General features: G+C 56.7%; 1 protein-coding gene across 11 annotated transcripts; it reads left to right on the top strand.

The window, feature by feature from the left end:
• Positions 1-141: 141 nt before the first annotated feature.
• ZNF385A (zinc finger protein 385A) lies at positions 142-23,073 on the top strand. 11 transcript variants are annotated; one of them, XM_085025044.1, is made up of 8 exons: positions 142-229; positions 7,474-7,606; positions 16,471-16,581; positions 18,198-18,360; positions 20,499-20,744; positions 21,132-21,301; positions 21,498-21,593; positions 21,737-23,073. In XM_085025044.1, exons 2-8 carry the CDS (start codon positions 7,520-7,522, stop codon positions 21,965-21,967), a joined length of 1,104 nt encoding a protein of 367 aa, XP_084881170.1. In that variant the 5' UTR covers positions 142-229; positions 7,474-7,519; the 3' UTR covers positions 21,968-23,073. The 11 variants fall into 11 exon arrangements, with proteins under 11 accessions (XP_084881170.1, XP_003481640.1, XP_084881172.1 ...); XM_003481592.5 differs by having other exon boundaries at positions 7,470-7,606; XM_005663858.4 differs by lacking the exon at positions 142-229 and adding an exon at positions 6,279-6,386 and having other exon boundaries at positions 7,470-7,606.
• Positions 23,074-24,506: the final 1,433 nt, after the last annotated feature.

The raw sequence follows: 24,506 nt of genomic DNA, 5'->3' as shown, positions 1-24,506 counted from the left end.
GGCGGGGGAGGGAGGCGAGGAGCCGCCAGGACGCCCCCTCCTGGACCCCTGGGTGCCCGGGTCCCCCCTCCTCCCGTCTTCACCTGCTGCGGGCTCCGCCCCCGCTCCGCCTCAGTCGGCCTCTGCTCCTCCCCTGACTCCACCCCTCGTACCCCCAGCCCGGCCAGAACGGCCCCCGGGACAGAGCGACGCGGAACCCCGGGCGCCTGTGTCCCCAGCATGATCCTCGGTGAGTGGGCTCTGCGGCTCTAGGCTCCAGGCTCCTGGGTCCCTCTCAGTAGGTCACCCCCCCCACCCCCCGCCGCCCCAACCTCCCGGCACCGCGGTGACTGCGGCCGCCCGTCAGCGACCCATTCCCCCTCCCCCTTCATCTGGCTCCACATCTGGGGCCCCCTCTTCCCCGCGTCCCCAAACTGCCGCCTCTTCTCCCGGAAACCCAGAGAGTGGTAAAGGGGGAGGCAGAGCCGAGTGAGACCCCCGCCCCATAAGGAGAACATTGCGTATTCATGAGGCTCATGAATATTATATGATAGTCCACGAGAAGCTGGGGGAGGGGGCTGGTCCTAGCCTGGGGGAGTTGAGGGAAAGGTTCTGACTCGTCCCCCCGTCACCCCCAGCGCCTTCCCCCACCCTTAGCTCAAACACTCCGACATCCTTCTGGGCCCAGGATAAGAGGGAAAGGAGGAAGTGGGGGGCGGGGGGGGGAAGAGAAGATGGTGGGTGTAGCCTCGAGGTGTGTGTGCGGTGGGCGGTGGGAACCTGAGGGCTGAAGATAAGGGGCTTGGGGAGAAGAAGGGGTGGGAAACTGTCCATCCCGGGGCCCCTGCGGCTCGGATCCTGTCTCCGCAGCCATCCTGCCCCAACACGCCGGGACCTGCCCCTCTCTCTCCCTGCTCTGGCTGCCTGGGCCCTTCCTTCCCGGCTTCCTTCTCCTTCCTTCCTCCCTCACCCCACCCCCACCCCCGCCTGGGGCTGGGGGCGCCAGGAGAGGAAGGGGCAACAGAAAGCAAGGATGCAGCAGGGAGACTCCCGTGGGGCTCTGACATCCCTTCAGCCACAGCCACCCCAGCCTCATGACCTACATCGGAAGGGAGCCCCGGGTGGGGGAGGAGAGGGACTCGGCTGCACACTGGACTCCTCATCAGCCTGGCTCCCGGGCCCCTGCCTCCACAATCGTCTACCCGCCTGCTCTGTCCCCTGACCTCTGACCTCTGCCCTGGCTGGGCAGGTTCCTGGGCCCTGTTTGTGGTGGGAGACCCCCCACCAGGCCCAGACACCTGTGGTCTCCCCGCCCCCCACTGGCGACACCTGGCTCCAGGCTGGCGCCCCAGAGGTAGCCTGGCTTGGCCTCAGCCCTCTGCTGGTGCCTCCTTGGCTCTTTTGCTTCTCTTCTTTCCCTTGACCCCTATGGACTCCCACTAGGGGTCTCTCTCCCCTTCTGCCCTCCTTCTTCCATCTCCTTCTGTCTCCCCTCCTGTATCTCCTCACTCTCTCACTACTTTCCGTCTGCCCCCCTCCACCTGGCACTCCGTCAAATCTATTAGATGAATGAGCTAACGGAGGCACGAATGACTGATTGCCTGCCCCCTTCCCAAGAGTATCTCTGGCAGGGAAGAGACCCCACCCATCTGTGAAGACTGTCCCTACCCTAGCATGACCCCACAACACCCTTGGACTCGGGTCCCCAGAGCACAGGCTCTACATTCCTCCAAACTGTGCAACCCTGCACCCTGGCCCCACCCTGGGCACGGGCCCCAGAGGTAGCATCATGCTTGTCCAGGACAGGCCAGTTTGAGCTGTGACTCCCCTAATCAGTAGGCCTTGGAAAGGACGGAATCTGACCAAGGCCTCATCACAGGAAGAATGCCAGGGGCCACCAACTGGACCCCCACCACATCTCCCTGAGGACGCTGTAATTAACCCCCTCCTGGGCCCAGCCCACAGAGGGGCGGAAAGCCTGGCGGGCTGCACCTCTTAGCCCTCTTTGACCAAGGAAGGAGAGAGGGCTCGGGCCCCACCCTCAAGGCCCAGTCTAAAGTTTTCAGGTTCTGAGGTGCCCTGCCCAGCAGGTGAGGCCCAGCCTGCCTGCTCCAGTGCTAGACTGTGGGCCCAGGTTTAGGGTGGTGGCCCTGGGCTCAGGTTCTACCTTTCTGGAAACTTTCTTACCCCCGTCTCCACCTGGGCCCCCTGCGTGGTATTGCAGGGGAGAGGGGGGGAGAGCATTGAAGGAGGCCTTTCCCATCAGGCTGGGGAGAATTTCCCAGGGGTCTTCCTGCTTCTGGCCATCTCCTCCCTTTAGGCCCTGCCCCCCGCCCACATCCACCCCAGGGCTATTAGGGATGATGTTTTGAGTGTTGTTCATAATCATCCCCTAGTTGCTTTCATCTCTGACTTCAAAGCCTTTCTAGCACTCAGCCTGCCTCCTGCCAAGATGGGGGAAATCGAAGCAGAAAGGGACAGATACCTGGGACCTGGTCAGGAAGGCAAGAACCGGGAGAGGGGGGGTTCAAAGCTCTCCGCTCAATCCCCCAATTTTAGGCATTTCTGGGCTTAGACAGGCCAAAAGGCCTGAAGAGAAAAAGAGATGGATGAGAGATGAGATTCCAGTCCAGATGCCAATCCCATTCCTCCTTCGGCCCCAAGAGCATAATTCCCATTTTAACCCAGTGCTGACCCCGTACTTCTCACCACCTTGGGCCCTAACACCACATGCCACCCTAACCCCAGTACCTCTGTCTGATCTGTGTCTCATTCCAGCCCAATCTCCAGACCAACACTAACCCACAGCCCTACCTTAACACCCTTCCTGGTTCCTGTTCCTACCCAGACGCTACCACTCCCTGTGCCAGCTCACAGCAGACACTCCCATTCTTTGCCACAGGGGCTTCAGGCCCCAGGCCCAACCTGTGACAGCCATAGCAGAGGGGCCAGGACTCCCATCCGGACCAGAATTTCTGGGGAAGAGAGGAAGGAAAAGACCAGCCCTCGGTGGGATGGAAGGAGTTGGATGTGGCCTGGTTATGGCTTGGTGTTGGAGGGGGAAACATGAGCAGGATCAAAATGCCTCGGGCAAGGTAGGGTGCAGAAATGGACAGATGGACATTCATCCAAGGGACTGAGAGTTCACCCCGCTAAAGTGCTTTGGGAACTGTCTTTAATAAAGTGTTTGGCAGCTCCCCACAGAGTTGGGTGGGGCTCTACTTGCTGGAGGTAATTACTCTAATGAGCTTCTCTCTCGAGTGGCCTGTCCCAGCCAGGCCCCAACCCTCCCCACGCTGCCTGACATGCGTGTACACACCCTCACACATGCGCGTACACGCACACACATGCATGCACACACCCCTTGCTCATACACCCCTCCTCCAAACACACCTGAAGCCCTCACCTCACCAGCCATCAGAAGCCCTGGATTTCCTACCTCATTTCCTGCTTCTCAGCCTGAATTTTATTCCTGCCCATTTCTGCCTCCATCCCTAGAATAGAATGTGAAAGCCCTGACTGGATCCAGACGAACAGATTCAAATGCCTCACTAGCTGTGTGACCTTGGTCAAGTAACTCCCCTTCTCTGAGCTGATTGTCATCATCTGTAAGAGGAGGATTCATTTATTTAGCAAACATTTGTTGAACTATCTTTGTGGCAGGCCAGCACCTTATGTGGATTTGTTCAGTCCTCTCAACAGCTCCATGAGGCAGGTACCATAACTCTCATTTGACAAAGGAGAAATGGTTTCTTTCTTTCTTTTTAGGGCCGCGCCCACTGCACTTGAAGGGTCCCAGGCTAGGGGTCGAATAGGAGCTACAGCTGCAGGCCTACGCCAGAGCCACAGCAACACGGGATCTGAGCCATGTCTGCGACCTACACCACAGCTCACGGCAACGCCCGATCCTTAACCTACTGAGCAAGGCCGGGGATCGAGCCTGAGTCCTCATAGATGCTAGTCCGGTTCGCTAACAACTGAGCCACGATGGGAACTCCCCCGACAAAGGAGAAATGGATTAGAGTCTGAGAAAGGTGCTAGTCACTCAGCTAGTGAGCAGCGGAGTCATCCTCAGGGGGTGTATGTAAAGTGCCTGGCACACAGTCAGCCCTCAAAAAGTGGCAGTTGGGGAGTTCCTCTTGTGGCTCAGCAGTAACGAACCCGACTGGCATCCATGAGGATGCAGGTTTGATACCTGGCCTTGCTCAGTGGGTTAAGGATCCAGCGTTGCCAGGAGCTGTGGGGAAGGCCGAAAATGTGGCTCAGATCTGGCATGCTGTGGCCATGGCATAGGCCAGCAGCTGGAGCTCCAATTCAGTCCCTAGCCAGGGAATCTCCATATGCCTTGGGTGTGGCCCTAAAAAGACAAAACAACAACAAAAAAAAGAGCGGCAATTGGGAATTCCTGTTGTGGCTCAGCAGTAACGAACCCGAACCCAGCTAGTATCCTTGAGGATGCGGGTTCCATCCCTGGCCTCGCTCAGTGGGTTAAGGATCCAGCATTGCTGTGAGCTGTGGTGTAGGTCACAGACGCTGCTCACATCTGGCATTGCTGTAGCTGTGGCACAGGCAGGCAGCTGCAACTCCAATTCGACCCTAGCCTGGGAACCTCCATATGCAGTGGGTGCGGCCCTAAAAAGACCACAGAAGAGAGAAAACAGTGGCAATTGCTATTATTCTCAGGAAAGAGGGGAAAGGACTGAGGCTTGGGCTGCCTGACCCTATAAACTGCCATCTGCCCCGTCCCTGCCTCAGATCTCAGAGGAGTGGACCCAGGAATCTGGGAAAGAGACAAATGAATCTCCAGGTGCCCACTTGGCTTCCATGCCTCGCTCCATCCTTCCCTCCTTCCTCCCGCTTCCCCTTCCCTCTCCCCACCCCAGGGTGCATGTCAGTGGAAAAAATGAGCTGCTGGCCAGAGGGACCTGGGTGGCTGCTACCTGTTTTCCTCCAGCCCCAGAAAGTGCCTGGAATTTGTCCCCCACTTCCTCTCCTTGGTTAAGATGGAAGCTTTGCTCAGATCTCTGCCTCAGGGTTAGACTGGAGCCCTTTGAGGTTATGTAGCTGAGAAAGAATTTGCTACAGAGGATGACAGATCTGGATTTAAATCCCAGCTCTGATACTTACAGATTTTGTAATATCAGCTGAATATTTTTTTTAAACTTCTCTGAGCCTCAGTTTCTTCATATGTCAAATGGAAAACCTAGTATCAACTAACTCATAGCAAAGTTACCACAGATTAAACGTGCTAATACTCAGAACTCATTACCTGGCACAAAGTGGCTTCTGACTACATTTTTTTTTTCTGTTGCCTTTTGGGGAATCTCACCTCTCCCCTCTGAGGTGCCTATTGAGGGGTGAGGCCTGGAAAATCTAAGGCTGGGGAAAGGGTCAAGGAGTGGAGGTGCCACCCTCTCTGGGACTGGAGCTCTCTGGGGCCCCGAGCAAGTGCCAGCCCTGAACCAGCTGCTCCGGGTGGGTGCTGGGTGCCGGGGACTCTGGGAGTGCTCAGGTTTCTCTCACCATTCCTGATGCTGCCCGGGGCTCGTTAAGGCTGCCCTGGCCTCGTGTGCCAGGCAGGAGGGGGCAGGCACAGAGGGGAGAGGCCACTGGGGGACAGGCCGGAAGGGGAGATGGTGGCCCCCCTCCATCAGTCCATCAGCCCCTCTCCCTCCTTGCTCCCTGTCCACTTCTCTCTGTCCTCTGGTCTTTCTGCCCTCGTCTCTTGCTGTGTCCAGCTTCTCAGGGTGTCTCTGTTGCTCTCTCATTTCACTCTCTTCATCTCTCCATTAGCCTCTACCCTCTTCTCTCTCATTGTCTAAATCCGCTTTCTCAGTCGCCTGTTCCGGCGTCTGTCAGTCTTTCCCTTTCTCTCTTACTCACTTTTGTCTGTCTGTCTATCTGTGTCTCTCTCTCCTCTGGCCCTATCCCATCCCAACCCGGAGGGGGCAGAGGACAGAACAGATATGGCATACAGACCCCCAGCTGCCCAAGGGCCAAAGCCAAGCATCCTGCCCTTCTCCTTCAACCCTTAGATGTCTGCAGCCCAGGCTCCCAGCAGCCTTGACCCCTCTCTGTCTCAGGCTGCTCAGTGCTAGCAGAGGGTGGAAAGGACAGACCCCTCCAGACCTTCCTGGACCAGCTCCCTGCCCCCAGCTGTGCCTGAGCCCTCTCCACCCCCCTCCCTCCCGCCTCCAATTCCCCTAATCCCTGCTCCCCCGCCCTCCCCTCTGCCCCACTTTTCCAGGTCTCTGATTGGCTGATTCTACTGACTGGACTGGGGGGGGGGACTGACAAGGGAGGGGGCAGGGGGGCAGAACCAAGGGAAGGGGACGCTGTCAGGCCCAGGCCCCTGGGGGGCCAGGGCCGGGCCACTGCCTGGGGGCAGCGGGCACCAGACACTGAAGGTATGAAAAGGGGCCAGCTCTGAAGGGGGCCGGAAAGGATCCTGGGGGACCTTCTGCCCCAGGAAGGTCGAGGGAGGACGGGGCTAAGCTTGCAGCCTCCTGGGTTCGCCTTTGTTCCTGGGAACCCCCGTTGCTGGCAGGGGGTTGCTAGAGCAGTGAAGGGCAGCCAGAGTTCCCTGACTGGTTGACAGCAAGGTCGCAGAAGGGAGCTGGGCCAGCAGAAGCCCAGAGGGGTCCTGAGGGCCTCCAAGCTGCCCCTGTGGAGCCTGGCAGGGCTCCTCCCATGGCCCTGGGGGAGGAGGAGAAGGTTTCGGAGACAGTAGTGAGTGGAGTGGCTGGCCTGGACTTTCATTTCCCTTTGGGTTCAGACCCAGGCATTCCCCTCCCAGAGGCCAGGTCGCAGTTCCTCCTGCAAAGCCGGAGTCGAACATTCCCAAGGCTGACAGAGGGGCCTGAGCAACACAGGAAGGTCGGGAGAAGGGGCTCTGAGAATGGCCCCAGGCAGTCCCACCTCCCAGAGTGAATGCCACTTACTGAGGTGTGGACAGCTAATTAAGAGTGATGACTGGGACAACATCATAACTCTTTGGGAAACCCGAAGATTTAGCAGCCCTCCTCCAAATTTAGGCTCAATATTCCCCTATTTGAACAGTGGGATGAATCATGCACCTGACTTCTCCCTGGGGTGAGATTTAGCCTTTGGGATTCCCTGAGGGAAAGCAAAACCAGGAGAAGGGAGCGGCCAGGGGCACGGGAGTCCTGCGGGTCCAGCAGGCAGCCTGCAGAGAAGGCCTCTGCTCTTCCTGGGTCTGTAAAATGCCTGAAGCTCTTGGGGGAGGGAGGCTGGAGAAGGGGGAAGTGAAAATCACCCAGAAGGGAAGAACCACGGGTCTGAACCCTCCCCCAGGCCCACAGGGCACCGTGCTCCATTGCTCCGGAGCCTGCTGGTGGGGGAAGTGTGCGTGGCGGGGGTTACGCTTCTGAGTGTGGGGGGCCCCATCTGGGGAGTGGGACTTCCAGGCTTGGGTGGGGCTCCCAACCTGCAATCTTCCTGCCCCACATAATGTTTTCTCTGCCCTTTAGGCAGCTTGAGCCGGGCAGGGCCCCTCCCTCTGCTACGGCAGCCCCCCATCATGCAGCCCCCACTGGACCTCAAGCAGATCCTGCCCTTCCCACTGGAGCCGGCACCCACCCTGGGCCTCTTCAGCAACTACAGCACTGTGAGTAGCAGGCCACCTGCCTTTCCTACCCTCCCGCGACCCCAGCTTCTCTCCCTCCACCCCATTCCAGTCCTCTTCTCCTCGAGAATCTAATTCCTTATCTCTTCCTAGGGCTCCATCCCCCTTACTCCTAGTCAGTTACAAGCGCCATTGACTATCTGGTATTCTATTAACGACAATAACAATAATAGCTAACATTTGCTGAGGTCCGGCTGTGGGCCAGACACTGTGCTGGCGGTTTTATATGAATCATCTCAATCGGTCCACCATTGAGAAAAGTCATGAGACCTAGATTGGTGGCCGTGACTACAGGGAGGTGGAAGAGGGACTATGCAAGGCATAGGCAGCCTGCTGGTAATTTCCAGCTCTCTGGAGCCCACCGTTGGGTGGGTAGGATCAGTGCAGTAGGGCTTGGCGGGCTGGCAAAGCTGTCTAGATGTAAGGAGTTCCCTTTGTGGCTCAGCGGTTCACAAACCCGACTAGGATCCATGAGGATGCGGATTCGATCCCTGGCCTTACTCAGTGGGTTAAGGAGCCATTGTTGCCCTGAGCTGTGCTGTAAGTCAAAGATGTGGCTCAGATCCCACCTTGCTGTGGCTCTGGCATAGGCCGGCGGCTCCAGCTCTGATTCCACCCCTAGCCAGGGAACCTCCATATGCCTCTGGAGCGGCCCTAAAAAGCAAAAAATTAAAAAAACAAAATTTAAAAAGGCAAAAAGAGGAGTTCCCATTGTGGCGCAGTGGTTAACGAATCCAACTAGGAACCATGAGGTTGCAGGTTCGATCCCTGTCCTTGCTCAGTGGGTTAACCATCCGTCGTTGCCGTGAGCTGTGGCGTAGGTTGCAGATGCGGCTTGGATCCCGTGTTGCTGTGGCTCTGGCATAGGCTGGCAGCTACAGCTCCAATTAGACCCCTAGCCTGGGAACCTCCATATGCTGAGGGAGTGGCCCAAGAAATGGCAAAAAGACAAAAAAAAAAAAGGCAAAAAAACAAAAAAAAAAATAATTAATCAAACTTAAACAAAAAAATTTTTTAAAGCTGTCTAGGTGTGGAGTTCCCACCGTGGCTCAGTGGTTAACGAATCCAACTAGGAACCATGAGGTTGAGGGTTTGATTCCTGCCCTTGCTCAGTGGGTTAAGGATCCGGCGTTGCCATGAGCTGTGGTGTAGGTTGCAGATGTGGCTCGGATCCCGCGTTGCTGTGGCTCTGGCGTAGGCTGGCGGCTGCAGGTCCGATTCGACCCCCAGCCTGGGAACCTCCATAAGCTGTGCGGAAGCGGCCCGAGAAAAGGCAAAAAGACCAAAAAAAAAAAAAAGACTGTCCAGGTGTAACACAGTGTGATACAGGAACCATTATCCATTCTCGGGCAGGAGAATAGTTTAGAAGGAGCAGGGTTGGGGTTAGGATTAGGTTTAGGGTTAGGGTTGAGGCAGGTGACTGGTGCAGCAGGATGGAAGGGAGCAGAGGCTGAAGGAGGGCAGCCAGTTAGGAGGCTGTGCCAGTGTTATGGGCCTGCAAGGGAGGCTGGAGAGCCAGACTGGGCCCGAGGCAATGTGGCAGTGACAGAGTAAGTGAAGGAAGGGGGATGGGCGAGGTGTTTCCAAGGAAATATTGACAGGCCATGGTGACCAACTGGGGTTTGGGGGTGGTTAAGAAGAGAGAGAGGATGAGTCAAGGATGACTCCAGGGTTCAGGCCTCCATGACTGGGAGAAAGAAGTCACCTTTCTCCCAGCGGCAGGGGGTTGGAGGAGGAAGCTGGCCTTCGGGGAGGCTACCAAGCTCACTTTAGGTCAGGGTGAGCTGGTGTACCAGTGGAGCATTGAGTCAAAACTGTCCAACAGACAGCTGGAATTTGGGGCCAGGAGAGTGGGCTGGAGCTAGAGGTTTTGGGGAGGTCAGCTTTATTCAATGCAAGTAACCCACCATCAAATTATTCAGCCACAAACACATATTGAGCAAAGACTATGCACCAGGCACTGCAATAGATGTTTCTATACGTGATCTCTTTTCATCTTCACCATAGGAGTTCCCGCTGTGGCCAGGTGGGTTAAGAACCTGACCGCAGCAACTCAAGTCACTACAGAGGTGTGGGTTCAATCCCTGGCCCTGTGCAGTGGATTAAAGGATCCAGCATTGCCATAGCCCAAGTATAGGTGGTACCTGCAGCTCAGATTCAATCCCTGGCCCAGGAACTTCTATATGCTGCTGGTGTTGACCATAAAAAAAAAAAAAAACTCCTTGCCACAACAAGGTAGATTTTTTTTTTTTTTTTGGTCTTTTTAGGGCCACACCTGAGGCATATGGAAGTTCTCAGGCTAGACATTGAATCAGAGCTGCAGCTGCCAGCCACAGTCACAGCAATGCCAGATCCAAGCCACAACTGTGACCTTCACCGCTGCTTGCACCAATGCCAAATTCTTAACCCACTGAGCAATGCCAGAGATAGCACCCGCATCCTCATGGATACCAGTCAGGTTCTTAACCCGCTGAGCAACAATGGGAACTCCAAGGTAGACATTATTATTCCAGACTGACATATGGGAAGACAGAAACCAAGGCCCAGAAAGGTTTTGGAATTGACTTAAATTGACACAGTACATGCCTAAGGAATGATTTGAACCTAGAGCATCTGGCGCCAAATAGCATTCTCTTTATCACCACAGATGCTTCCTGCAAACTCCTCCCAGAGAATGCAAACCAACATTCGAATTGCAGGGTTTTTTTGTTTTGCTTTTTAGGGCCACACCCGAGACATATGGAGGTTCCCAGGCTAGGGGGCTAATTGGAGCTACAGCTGCCAGCCTACACCACAGCTCACGGCAATGCTAGATCCTTAACCCACTGAGTGAGGCCAGGGATTGAACCTATAACCTCATGGTTCTTAGTCGGATTCATTTCCGCTGCACCATGACAGGAACTCCTGCATTGCCCTTTGAAGTTTACAAAGCGTTTCTCATCTTTCAATCTTTATAGCAACCCTGCGGGGTAGCTCTCGTTTATCCTCATTTTACAGACTGAGTACTGACTATAAGCAAGGATCTGTCCTAGATACAATGGAGACATGAGGGAAAATGTCTTGCGCTTCAGTCCGGAAGGTGCTTATATTCAGGCAAGGAGTGGAAGCACATAAGCAGCGATCTACAATCGGAAACAGGAGAAGGGTTATAAATATTGTGACCGAGACACACAAAAATTCAACTGAACAGAAACATTTTTGAGCACCCACAATGTGCCGGGCACTGTGCCTGGAGTCAGGGACACAGGACTCCTTGCCTGGAGAGCTCCTGGCTTAGGAGGAAAGATAACAAGGGAGCAGTTACCCTAGAGTGTGAGAAGAGCTATGTCAGAGGCATGGAGCTGGTAGGCGAGCCCAAGGGAGTGTCAGGAAAGACTTGCTGGATGCGACAATGGATGAACCGGAGCTGAGCACCGGAGCTGAGCACAGGGAGAAAAGAATGAAGGAAAAAGGGATTTAAGCCGGAGCAGGCGACGTTATGATTTAGGCTTTGAAGAATTATTAGTAGGATTTTAAAAGGAGCCTCAGAGAACATTCCAGACTGAAATGAGGGCTAGAAAAGAGCATTTGAGAAAGTGTAATTGACTGGCTGTGACTGGAGCAGAGGGTGCTGGGAATAATCCCCCCATCTATATATCTGGTTTATATTAGCCTCGGCTTCCCCAGAACTGTCCCTATTTTATGGATGAGGAAATACAGACCCAGAGAGGTTAAGCGACTTGTCCAAGGTCACAAAGCTACTTAGTGAATTCACGTGGATAATCCGGAGTTTCTGACTCCTCCAGGGTTCATGGCTCCACTGCCTCTAGTAGGGGTGAGCTATTTAAAGCCAGGAGCCTGGATAAGCTTGGAGAGTGCAGCCAGGTGTTGAGTGGCACCAACTTTGGCATCCGACTGGCAGGATTTGAATTGACGTTCCAAAAGTATTGGCTGTGTGACTTAAGGCAAATTACTCAACCACTCTGAACCTCTATTTTATTAGCTGCAAAATAAGACAGTAATAGTACCAACTCGCAAGCCTGGTGTGAGAATTGTATTACATAACTGTAATGGCTGACACAAAGTAAATTTTCAATCAGTTTTGGTTGCTATGATGATTATGCTACTTTTTTTTTTTTTTTAATTTAAGAGAGGATCAGAGAGAGAAAGGTAGTTTGACCAAGGCCCGATCCTTGGGGAATTTGCAGAATTAGGCAGTGGGAACAGGAGGAGGCTCCAGCAAAGGAAATGGAGGAGCCACTGGAGGGGGTGGGGACAGAACCAGTTCTTGTAGAGTTGGAGAAGCCAAGGGAGAGAGTGTGGCAGTCTGCATCAATAGTGTCAAATTCTGCAGGGGAACGAGCACCGCAGAAAAGCTGCAGACAGGCCTTGGCAGTGCTGTGCAGCAGTTAAGTACAGGGCTTTGGAGTCAGGCTGCCCAGGTTTAAATTCAAATCCCAGTTCAGCCACTTACTAGCTTATGACCTTGGGCAAATTATTTAGCCTCTCTAAACCTCAGTTCCCTCATCTATAAAATGAAGATAATAATAGCACTTACTTCGAATAGTGGTTGTGAAGATTAAATTAGATAATCCATGCAAAGAGCTCAGTACAGAGGCTGGCACATTCCTAGGGCTCAATAGACATTAGGTGGTGGTGGTGATGGCAATATTATTCATGAAAAAGTCTCTCTTTCCCTGCGCTAATACTTCCCAGATCTCTCTCCTCCTCGGGCAGATCCTACCCCTCAGACCCTTCCCAGCATTATGTGTCCCTCTGCCCTTGGATGTCCCTCACCGACTCCCAAAGACAGCCTCTCTCTCTCTACATCCTGGTCCCTGCTTCACTCATCCCTTGGTCCTAGGTGGTGTCGAGGGGGTGAGATCCGGAGATGAGAAAGAGCGCGGGAATTCTAGAACCTATCCGGAGAGGATAAGGTGGTGTTTGCGAGAGTGGGCTCTTCTGCCCTCCTGTCTCGTCCCCCAGTATTGTGCCCACTTCACCGCCAGAGGGCAGCAAATGCACGGAGCACAGGCTCTTCGGGAGCCTGGTTCTCCAGCAGGTGGCGGGCAAGGGGGAGGAGGTGGGAAGAGGTTGGGATGAGGTCCGCAATCTGAGGTCCTTCTGCCCTGGGCGCCCCCAGCGCCACCATTCAGAGGAGTCACTGAGAGAGCAGTGCCTACCACCTGGGTACCTGGGCTCGGTTTCCCATCCCTGATAGGGGAAGTGACATGTAAAAGGGGCCCAGGGGTCACGTGCAGAGGGAGCAGGGGAAGGGTCGTCTGGGGACTCAAAAGAGAAGATGTCAGCAGAGGAGCGAGGGTGGGAGGAGAACGGTCCGAGCTAGAAAAAACAGGGTGGGCCATAGGCTTGGTGGGGATGCTAGCCCCAGCAAGGGTCCCCAGTGGAGGAAACTGAGGTCCTCTGGTCAATGCCCTGTCGCCGGGCCAAGGGACCTGTCGCAAGGACCAAGTGTTCCTGGAACGAGTGTCTGGACATAGACACCCCCCTCTCCTCTCGTCGCCTTAGCGCCCCTTCCTCCCTCCGGAGCTCCCTTTCCCCGCCCCCCGTCCTCGGCCCTCCTTCGGCCCCGCCTCTGGGGCGGGCTCCTGTCCCGGCCGGCGCCGCCTCCCCTTCTCCCGGCCGGCCCGGCCGCACAGCCCCGAGCCACCCGGGCAACGAGCGCCGCGTCCCCGGCCTGCCCGGCCCGGCCAGGCTCGGCCCCCCCCCGCCCGGGTCCGCCATCCCGGGCCATGGAGCCGCGTCCCCCGGGGTCCCGCAGGGTAAGCCACCCGGCCCCTCCTCTCTCCCTGGCTCCCGCCGCTGCCGCAGCGCCCCCCCACCCCATCCCCGCCCTCCCCTGCCCGACTCCCCACCGCTCCCTTCGCCCCGTCGTCGGGATAATCGACCCATCCCCCACGAGCGGCGCGGCTCCAACCAATCTCTGGATCCCATCTGGCGCCCCCAGACTGCTGCCACCATACTGGATACCCCGGCCTCTGTTTCTCAGCTCCTTGGAGTCCCCCAAATCTTCAGACTTCCCATCAGGTCCTACACCTACCCTCAGATTGCCACACCGGCTCAGATCCCTTATCCAGCCCTGACCCCATCTCAGCCCTAGTCCCCTTCCTAGCATCCCTCCCCCACCAGTTTCCACCTGCTCCTGAGACACCCTCTAGCTCCCCCTCTTTCCTATTTCAATCCTCCTGTCCCTCAGGTCTTCCCATCCCTGAGATTCCATCCCCTTCCCTTTTTGCCTTTATGGGGGGGGATGGGGAAGTGGGGTCGTCAAACAGGGGCAGCAGTGCCATCAGATAAAGGGCAATGGAAGGAAATATAATCATAGCCCCCCCCCTTCCTGTTCCTGATCTGGTTTCCCCCTTCCCTCCCCCTTGCCCTTCCTGATTCATTTTGCCCCAGCTTCGGGAGCGATTCCCTTTCATGTCTGCTGTTGGAGGGCAGGTGGGAGGGGACTGTTTTGTAGACCTTTCCAGACGATGTCTAGGCCAGAATCCTAGGGAAGGGGCTCTGGAATGGGATGGGCTCTGGGAGATGCTAGCCTCCATCCCTCCCCAGAGAGCCCTCATCTAGGTCACCAGGGCCTCTTGACCTTGGCCTGGAGCAGCACTTCAGTGGCTCACATTCCACCTGCGCAGGGATTGGGCCCAGGAGCCCTCACCTTCAGCCCGGTGTCTCCTCCGTTGCCAGAGGAGAGGGTGAAAAGCACCCACCTGACTGGCCCTTCTCCCTGCCCACTCCCACCCCTAGTTGGTGTCTGTGGACTTAAACCCGAGGAGGGGGTTGTGTAAAAGAAAAGGCTCTCTCTCACCCTGGAGGAAGGACCCAAGTGGGACAGGGACCATTCGCAGGGGATGGATGTTGGGACAGGTCAGCTCACAGGTCCTCCTCAGGGCACTAGGTCCTCAGCCACTCTGGGGAGCAAGCTGGGGTCCTGGGCTGGGGCAGAGACAGAACCAGGGGCCTCTGGTCTCCCCTCTCCATCCCACTCCTCTCTCCCTACTGTTTTCATCGACTTAGGTTTCCCGGCCCAGATTGGGTTTCTGTTTGGGCCGAACTCCATTCCCCACAAGGGAGGATGTCTAGGGGCTGAGGGAGAGCCCTGGGGCAAAATTGGGGGGTCCCTGATTAGGAAGGGCTGTCTCCTGGAGACTGGGAGCTGAGAGCAGTCATCTGTCTCCCCTTTCTGATTAAAGCCTGTCTCCAACTTGGTCTGTCTGTCTTTCTGCCAAACACATCATACATTCACACCGATAAACACGCAGCTGAAGATTGCACAACCCGACCATTCATGGCTTCGGCAGAGCCCCTGACACAGAAATGTTGATCCATAAATGATGTACACACACAGCGCATGACACGCCTTCACACTCCACCCCTGCACAGACTGATCGCAGCCTGCCTAGACACACACAGACACACCCAATCTTCCCCTGTTTGGCTTTTTCCCTGAAAAGGACCCGGGCTTCCAGGAGGTGAAGAGCAAGCCACTGAGAAGGGCTGCTTCTGGCCAAGGGATGACCAGGAGGATGACACTTGTCCCTCAGACTGGTTATCTGAACGTGGTCATGGCCCCTGCCTCTGCCACTGCCAGATGGGATGCCAAAGCCGGGCATTAACCCCAACCAGCCAGTGAGACAACTCCAGGAAGCAGAGGGCAGCCAGGATGTGTGGACTTTCCAGATCACCTTCTTTCCCCGGCTCCGTGTGCCTATCTCTCACCAGTGCCTCCCTGGCAATCATGAAGACCTGGGCACAGGGAGAGCCTCAGCTGAGGAGCCAAGGACCCCCAAGTCTCCAGCAACTATTTTTTACTTGATCCTTCCACCTCGAAGATAAGGTTTCGGCTCTAATTTGGTTGCAGGCTTATGAGAGATCGCAGGCATCACCCAGTCCTGCTCAGCCTCAGCTGCATTCCAGGCTCGCCTCTCCCTGGCCGCCTGGGGGCCAGAGAGGAGGAGGACAGAGCAGGGAGACAATTTTTATGCCTCTAGGTCCCTGGCTTCATCCCCTGATAGCAGAGGCCTCAGAGAGAAACTCCCATCCCCTTCCCTCCTCATGTGAACTCTTGGCAGAAGACTGCAAAGACATCTGCTGACCCAGGGTGGGGGCAGAGGCTGTTCCTGACCCCGCCCAGCCCCACAGCCCTGCCCCAGAAGCCCTGTGATCAGAGAGAGAAAGATCCCAGGGCTGCCTCAGGCCAGCCCATCTTCTTAGATTCCCCCGCTTAACAGCCTTTCACTGGAGCCACCTACTCTCTCCTGAGTCCTTTTACTCCCTCTGGAAGCTGCTCCTTTAAGGGTCCAGGGAGTGAGTGTGGAAGGGTGACCTGGGGCCCAGAGATGGGAAGCTAGAAACATCTGACTCCCAGGACCAGAAGCTTGGCTTGGTCGAGGGTCTTTCCCTAGAGTGGAGGCCAAAAAAGGCTTCAGCTGAAGGCCCTGGATCTGGGGTGCTTTGAGACTTCCTGTCAGTGGGTCCCTCTGGCGGACCAGCCCAGGAGAAAGGTCAAGGTAGCAGAGTTGGATCTTCATGTTGGATCTTCATGGTATGACAGAGGGAGACAGGAGTCCAGGTTCAAGTCTCAGCTCTGCTCTTAACTCATGCCGTGACCTTGGGCAGACCACTTCTACCTTCTGTCAAATGGGAGCACTGGGCCAGTGGATCCCTCAGGTCCTTCCCAGTGCCATGAAGGTTGGGCTGGGAAGGGATCAGGGCGCCAAGGCTCAGAGCCCTCTGGCACCCTGGGGGCTCTGGGGACTTTGGTTCAACCCAGCTGCTGCCGGTGGGGTTGTGATGGACATGAGCTTGTGCTGGGGTTCCTGGCTCACCCCAGCCTGCCTCCACAGATGGACCCTGTGCAGAAGGCTGTACTCTCCCACACTTTTGGGGGACCCTTGCTCAAGACCAAGCGGCCCATCATTTCCTGTAATGTCTGTCAGATCCGTTTCAATTCTCAGGTAAGAAACCCAGCTGCTCACCCACCTGAGGGGGGCAGGGGCAGCCAGGGGATCTGGGGTGGGGAAGGCAGAGGCTGGGAGCACTGGATGAGGGGCAGGGATTAAGGGGGTCTGGGGGAAGAGCAGGGAATGGGGCTACTGCAGGAGGGGCCCTTGGGAGGGACAAGAGATAGCTGTCTCTTTGACAGTCCCTTGGGGACTGAGACATCCCTGGCTCAGAACTTCTTGGAACATAGGTGGCCATCAGTGTCTGGTGGGAGTGTGGCCTCTGGCCCACTGGTCTTGGGTGCAGGGCTGAGTTATTGAGTCATCGGCTCCCCTGCAGGGCCAGAAGCTTGGCTTGGTCGATGGTCTTTCCCTAGAGTGGAGGAGCCTGTGCCCTCTTTGGCCTCTGCTAAACTCCGCCCCTGGCCCACCCACTTCCCTCCAACCTCTTGCCTTCCCCCCGCTACCATCCTCCCTCCAAATCACACACAAGGCCTGGTCCCCACTGCTCTCCCATGGGAAAGTCTCTCTTCCATGGGAGCTGCCACCCCAAACTCAGAACCTGGTATCTGGCCTCCCAGATGTTCTCTCTCTGAGGCTCCCTTAGGACTTCTGTATGGGTGTAGAGGGGGCCTTGTGGGGTGCCGATTCGGAGAGCTTTGGGAGAAAAACAGCAGAGCCTCATTCTGCTGAGTAGGGGAAAGAAAGCCTGTTCTGTTTCTCTACCTGGTCCGCACGCCACGTGCTGCCAGGCTCTGCACACTGCCGCTCTGCCCCTGGGCTCTCAATCCTTTCCTGCCTATCCACACCTTTTATTTCTACTTTCCCCCGGCTGGGTGACCTTGTGGTTCCAGGATTGCACGTTCTTAGCAGAGGGTGCACATGGTGCCAGGGCGGAGCCAGAACCAACCCAGATTTAGCCTCCCCTTTAACCTCGACCCCAAGCATCCCCTCTCCCAACCCTGTCTCCACTCACTGGTGGAGGGTGGAAGACTGGAGGGCAGGGGGCCAATGGTAGGCAGCCCTCCCCTCTTTTGGCCCTCCCCTTCCCTCCCCCACCAAGTGGCTCTGTTTTCACAGCTGTCTCTGCTGCTGTCTCTGTCTCCAGAGCTGGGCTTGAGGCCAGGGTCCTCCAGGGTGTCCGCAGAGGCTTCAGGGAAAATGAGACCCAGGGGGGAGTGGTCAGGGTAGAGCCCAGGCCCCAGAGCGCCTGGGACTCCCAGCTTCAGCGTGGAAGCAGCAAAGGCTGGATCATGGGGCCAAGGCACATAAAGGCCCGGGGTTGAAGAGGGTGCCAACTAGCCAGATTGCTAGGCCCCTAGTTGTGGCAGATTCAACTTGAGCTGTGAGGTCCCCTTCCCTCCGCTCAGGACTAGGCAGAAAGCCTGGGTCAGCAGCCAGGCCCCAGGTGGGCTGGTGGGGTGGAGCCTGGGCTAGGTGGGGATCCAGGTTCCCAGCAACCGAGACAGGAATAACCAAGGCTCCTCAGTGTGGGGCTTTACATCACCCTGGTGTAGCGAGAGATGAACCAGAGCCCGCTGAGGCCACCTCAGAACCCAAAGGAGCTTCATGGGCAAGATGGTCAGATGAAAGGTGATCTCAGATTCCATTTTCTCCCTCCATCCCCAAAGAGCCAGGCTGAGGCACACTACAAGGGTAACCGCCATGCCCGAAGAGTCAAAGGCATCGAGGCTGCCAAGACCCGCGGCAGGGAGCCTGGCGTCCGGGAATCTGGAGACCCAGCTCCTCCAGGCAGCACCCCCCCAAATGGAGATGGTGTAGCCCCCCGTCCAGGTAGGTCTGATTCCCCCCACATTCTTCAGCTGATCTCATCTCCTGCATTCTGTCCCCACTTCCCGCAGCTCTCCTCTGCCTTCATCTCTCTCTTCCTCAGCCCCCACCCAAGGTGAGTCCTGGAGCCAAATGCAGTGATGCAAAATTTCCATCCTGTCACCCCCACTCCCGCCCCAGCTCCTCTCAACATAGTCCCCACTGTCTGTCCTCCCCACCGCCCAGTGACTCAGAGAGGGGCTAGGGTGAGGCCAACCTGGCAAACTTTAAGAAAAAAGGACCCATCAAATCCAGGGAGAGGCCCCTTTATCTTGAGGAGAGAGGCAGGAGAGAATGTCAGCCTATCTGAGGGCCTGTCCCAGAAACCCGGGCAACTCCCTGGGTGATCTCGGGTGAAACTTCTGACCTCTCCAGGCCAGAGTTTTTCCCCCCAGGAGATAAGAGAGTGAGACTTGAAGATCTTTGAGGTCTTTTCTGGGTTTACAAAAAGCAGTTCTGAGATCCTTTCTCCCTCATGGCTGGTGGCCATCCTCAGCCACACTCCAGCCAAGAAACTGGAAAGAAGGACTATCAAGACAGAAGGATCTGAGCCATCTGCATCCTGGGATTACCACCATCAGATGTTGGTCACGGCCAACTCCAGAGACCCAACATCTCCACGTCCTCCGTGTCCTTGCCTGTCCTTCCTGCCCCACCCTAGGTAGAATGAGAAACAAACAACTGTACCACCAGCTTGGGAAGCAGGCCCCCACTCTCACCACACACATACACAGATACACACGCACACCCATGCACCCACGCCCGCACACACTGATCCTCAGGGATGCACAAATAGGACGGGTAGGTGAGCTGAGGTTTTTTTTTTTTTCCCCCTTTCTTTCTTTTTACGACTGTACCCATGGCAAATGGAAGTTTCCAGGCTAGGGGTCAAATCAGAGCTGCAGCTGCTGGCCTACACCACAGCCGCAGCAACAGCAGATCGGAGCCACACCATGGCTTGCGGCAATACTGGATCCCTAACTCCCTGAGTGAGGCCGGTGATCGAAAAGGCGTCCTTGTGGATACTAATCGGGTTCTTAACCCGCTGAGCCACAATGGGAACTCCGAGCTAAGTTCTAATTGTGCTCTGGCTGCTTCTTAGCCTGAACATCTTGGGTGAACTTGGTAGGGTCTCTGTAAAGTGGGCATGATGACGGTGGTGGTGTAGCTAACATTTCTTGTCTAGCACTGTTCTAGGTGCGTGATGCATATTATCTCACTTCATTCCTATAGTATCTAAGGAGGTAACCCTGCTTTTGCAAGCCATGAGTTCCTGTCCAGACTGAGATGTGAGTGTGCTATTTGGATTGGGGGTGAAGGTAAAGGTGTCAGAAATGAGGAGGAGGAAAAAAAGGGAGAGATCACAGGGTGGGCAAGCAAATGGACATGTACAGGGGTCAGGAAGTCCCCTCCCACCAGCTCCCACCCACCCCCAGCCCCTCCTCCCCCCGACCCGGAAACTGGATCGGCTGCTGGAGCGAGAATGGGAGCGCTAGAGTTTCCCCTGTGCAGAGGCCAGAACCCAGCGCTGAGGCCTGGGGCCTGTGCATCTTTAATCGAGCCATGAATTATAGAGCAGCCCACATCCCTGTTTCTTCCCTCTCCGGTTCTGCTGTTTCTGTTTCCCTTCGCCCATGTCTGTGTCTGTCTCTCCAAACCTCTCCTCACCTCACTTCTGCCCCTTCCTAGAGTTCTTTGGCATGCCTCCCTGGGGACTGGGCAGGCCCCTGGGAGGGGGCTGGCCAGGCAGGAAGCCCAGGCTGGCTGGCAGGCCTTCGAGGGGTGAATCCTTGTTCTGTGCCTCTCTCCCCCCACTAGGCTGGCTGCCAGCTTCACCCTGGCTGAAGGGGAAGCTGATGGGGCTGGACCTCTCAGCCATTCCCAACTTAAGGAGAATGAGCCAGGCATGGGAGTCTCACACCCAGCCTGCGGCAGCTGGACCACATCTGGCTCTGGCCCAGAGCATGAGAGCATGCATGTTGTCACAGGGTGGGGACTCCTGGGCCCTCGCCCTCCAGGAAATGGGGGTAGGTCTCCTCCACATAAAGAATCTTCTCCAAAAGCCATCTGGGGTGACCCCTATGTTTCTCCCCCAACAACAGTTTCCATGGAGAATGGATTGGGTCCAGCCCCAGGATCCCCAGAGAAACAGCCTGGCTCCCCATCTCCTCCCAGCGTTCCGGAGACTGGTCAGGGTGTGACCAAGGGTGAAGTGGGGACTACTCCAGCCCCAGCCTCCTTGCCTGGAGGTAGCAAGGAAGAGGAAGAGAAGGCCAAGCGGCTGCTCTACTGTGCTCTGTGCAAGGTGGCAGTGAACTCCCTGTCCCAGCTTGAGGCCCATAACAAAGGTATGGCCTCCCCTCCCCAACCCTCACTCTCCCGCCTGCAGCCCACTCCTGCTCCCTACATCCTAACTCCTCTGACTTCCGATATCCTGGACCCTCTAAGACCTACCAGCCTATCTCCCTCCCTAATCATCTCCCTCATTCCTTAGCCCCTTATCTCCTCAGTCCCCTCCCCACCCCCCACCACTTAATTTTTTGTAACTGTGACTCTCCATGACCTCATCCACCTTGTGTTTGGAAGGGTCCCAAGGGGCTTGAAAAAAAAAAAAAAACAACCCACACTTGACACACTGGCCCCCTATTGTAATTGGAAATGTGGGTCTTTGAGGCCTAGTAGACCTGGAGAACTTTTCTCCACCCCTTATACCTCCTGCCCTCTGTGGGCTCCAGGTACTAAGCACAAGACAATTCTGGAGGCCCGAAGTGGGCTGGGTCCCATCAAAGCTTACCCTCGGCTGGGGCCTCCCACTCCCGGGGAACCAGAGGCTCCTGCCCAGGACCGAACCTTCCACTGTGAGATCTGCAATGTCAAGGTCAACTCGGAGGTCCAACTGAAACAGGTGGGTCCAAGGCCCTTCCCAGAAATTCTGGGGAGTCCACTCGCAAAGGGGGGAGGAAGAACAGAGGGCCCTTCTTAAGGGTCGGCCATTCGTGCCACAGAAGGGGCGGGCCAGATGCTGGGCTGCGATTACGCTGCCTCCTGGCCTTTGCCCCTTTCCCCGTGGCTCACAATCCCCTACCCACCGGTCCCTGCAGCACATTTCCAGCCGGCGGCACCGAGATGGCGTGGCCGGGAAGCCCAACCCGCTACTGAGCCGTCACAAGAAGCCTAGGGGCGCCGGGGAGCTGGCGGTGAGACCTGGGCGCTGGAGAATTTGGCCATGGGGTGGGGGGTGGGGGGAACCGGACCGCGGGGGAGAGGGGACGCGGGCCGGCCCTGGGAGAGGTGGAGTTTGCAGGACCGCAGAATGACTTCTCTCTCTCCCTGCCCGCAGGGCACTCTGACTTTCTCCAAGGAGCTGCCCAAGTCCCTGGCCGGCGGCCTGCTCCCCAGCCCCCTGGCGGTGGCTGCTGTGATGGCAGCGGCAGCAGGCTCCCCGCTGTCTCTGCGCCCGGCTCCAGCCGCACCTCTTCTCCAGGGACCGCCGATCACCCACCCCCTGCTCCACCCTGCCCCCGGGCCCATCCGAACTGCGCACGGACCCATCCTTTTCTCCCCCTACTGACCCGAACCCTGAACCCCCTCCCATTCAACCCCCCCCCCACCTCCAGCCGGGACCCAGGCCTCCGGGCTCCCAGCCCGCCCCTCCTCCTGGCACTCCCTGAATGATCTATCTCCTTCCCCCCCACCCCGAGATACGGGGTTCCAGGAAAGGGGAGGGGTAGCGGGGGAGGGGGGCTTCAGAAGGGGGGGAACACCCCAGATCTCAGGGAACCCCGCCCCCTGCCCTTCCCTCTCCCTCGAAAAGGGGGGCCGTCTCACCCCCGAGCCCCCTTGGAGACACCCCCCCAAAAGCCATGTCCATCCAGCCCTTCCCCCCCAAACCTAGCACAAAACGGGGTTCACAAGCCATGGTCGGGGTCCAGGGGGCAGAAATGGATTTTCTTGGCAATAAGCGGACTCTGGGACTCCGGCCCCCTACCCCCAAACTGAAGCGCTTCCGTGAACACCCCCGTCCTCCGCAGGGGGAGGGGAGCAGGCGGGATCCTGGGTCCCTCATAAGCACTTTGGTTTTACCGCCTGCAACCTCACTGTGCCCGCCCCGCATCATGCCCCAGCCCAGGTCTAGCCGGGCCCATGGGCAGCACTTGGGGGCATCTCTGGCACTTGGGTGGGACCAAGTAGATGCCCCTAGAGACCTTTTCCTCACTTTCTTCCTCCCCGGTCCGGATTCCATTCTTTTCACCAGCACCCATCGCCCAAGGGGTACCAAGGGGGGGCAAGGGGTGTCCAGTCCAAGTCCACCCCCGCCTCGCCTTCCGCAAAACTGTGAGCAAAAAGCAATAGAAGCCTCGCCCCCGCCCCGCCCCTTTCCGCAGGATTCGCAGAGTCTGTAGCCTCCCCCATCCCAGCTCCTAGACCTCATGGCTGTCCCCTCCCCCCAGACACCTCCACTGCACAAATCGGGCGGGGTCGTGACCTCCCCCCACCCCCCTGTGGTTTCGTATCGTCAGCCCTTCCAGTACCGACCTGGGAGGGGGATGGCCCCTACTGGCCTTCCCCTCCCCATCAACTCTTTCTGCTTGACGATGTAGCAACCCCGGCCCCCCATCCACGCCTTTCCCCTTTCCCTCGCCCTGACAATAAAGTCTGGATTCGTTGCCCTCCGTCCCCCAGACTCAGACTCAATCTTTGCCCGCTGTTTGGGGAGCAATTCCATCAAGGCTATCTCTATCGGTATGGTGGGGGGCCAGCACAGAGCTAAAAGGGCCAGAAGAAGGAAGGAGACGGGAAAACACGGGTGGGAGGAGGCAATATCTGGGGCTTGCATGGAGCGAGCAGAGCTCCCCATCCTATTCACCCCGACTCTGGCCTAGCTCGAGTGTGTCAACTTGGCTCTAGGGAATCTGTTAGCGTCCAGGTCTAGGACTACAGCCACGGCTGTTGAGAATTCGCCGCAACTCCACCAGGCGGCGCCAACGACATGGAAAAGAAGATGTCCCTCTTGGCTAAGACGTGCCAGTGCGTGTCTTGAGATTCTAGGGAGTTAGGTCTTGACCGGGTCTCAGACAAAGGAAAGAATCCATACTTTTGTGCCTCTGGTGGGAAAACCATGCCGGTGACACTCAGGCATGGGAAGAAGTGTGGGCAGGGGCTTGGGAACCTGAGCTTTAAGCTCTGCCCTGCTTTGTATAAATAGTGACCTTGGGTTAGTCCCTGCTGGGGACCTTAGCTTCCCCATCTGCAAAATGCGTAGGTTCGAGTCTCTTAAAAGCTCACTGAGGCACTCCTGTCGTGGCTCAGTGGTTAGCGAACCCGACTAGCATCCATGAGGACGAGGGTTTGATCCCTGGCTTCGTTTAGAGTTAAGGCTCTGGCCTTACCTTGAGCTGTGGCGTAGGTTGCAGATGCCGCTGGGATCCTGTGTTGCTGTGGCTCTGGCATAGGCCGGTGGCTACAGCTCCGATTCGACCCCTAGCCTGGGAACCTCCATATGCTGCCAGTTCGGCCCTAAAAGACAAAAAAAAATAACAGTTCGTTGAGGCTTCATGGATCCACGGCTAAAGAGCTGGGTTCGTACCATTTATAAATATGCTAGAATGCCTTATTGTGTGGGACAGGAGAGCCCACTCTGCTTGCTGCCTCTCACATGATGTGGGGGGAAGGGGTCCCCTCTTTATCTCCAGAATTCAGTTTGACCACGCACTCCTAAGAGCAGGCAATGATTAATGTGACCCCCTTTCCTCTAGCCCTAATGGGTAGTAAAACAAAAAGGCCAGACTAGGATTTCCCTGGTGGCACAGTGGTTAAGGAGCCAGTGTTGTCACTGCTGTGGCTTGGGTCACTGCCGTGGTGTGAGTTTGACCTCCCGCCTGGGAACTTCCAAAGGCCATAGGCGCAGTCCCCCCCACCCCCCCAAAAAAGTCCAGACGAGAATCCAGCCTTGATGACATGTGTGAAGTCTTCCTGAGTTGCATCTTCTTTACTCACTTCCACTCCTCTACCCACTTCCCCGTCTTACAGAAGAAAGGGGGGCGGGAGTGAAGGTAGGATGATGACTGTTAAAAGAGGAAGGAGCGGGAAATAGGAGTCGCCTGGCCTGG

Source organism: Sus scrofa, chromosome 5 (assembly GCF_054392235.1).
Source record: "Sus scrofa isolate SSC_HxYL_T2T_F1_AM1 chromosome 5, Sscrofa_HxYL_maternal_Yorkshire_Landrace_v2.0, whole genome shotgun sequence".
Classification (NCBI taxonomy): Eukaryota; Metazoa; Chordata; class Mammalia; order Artiodactyla; family Suidae; genus Sus; species Sus scrofa.
This window is presented reverse-complemented; position numbering and strand designations above follow the sequence as displayed.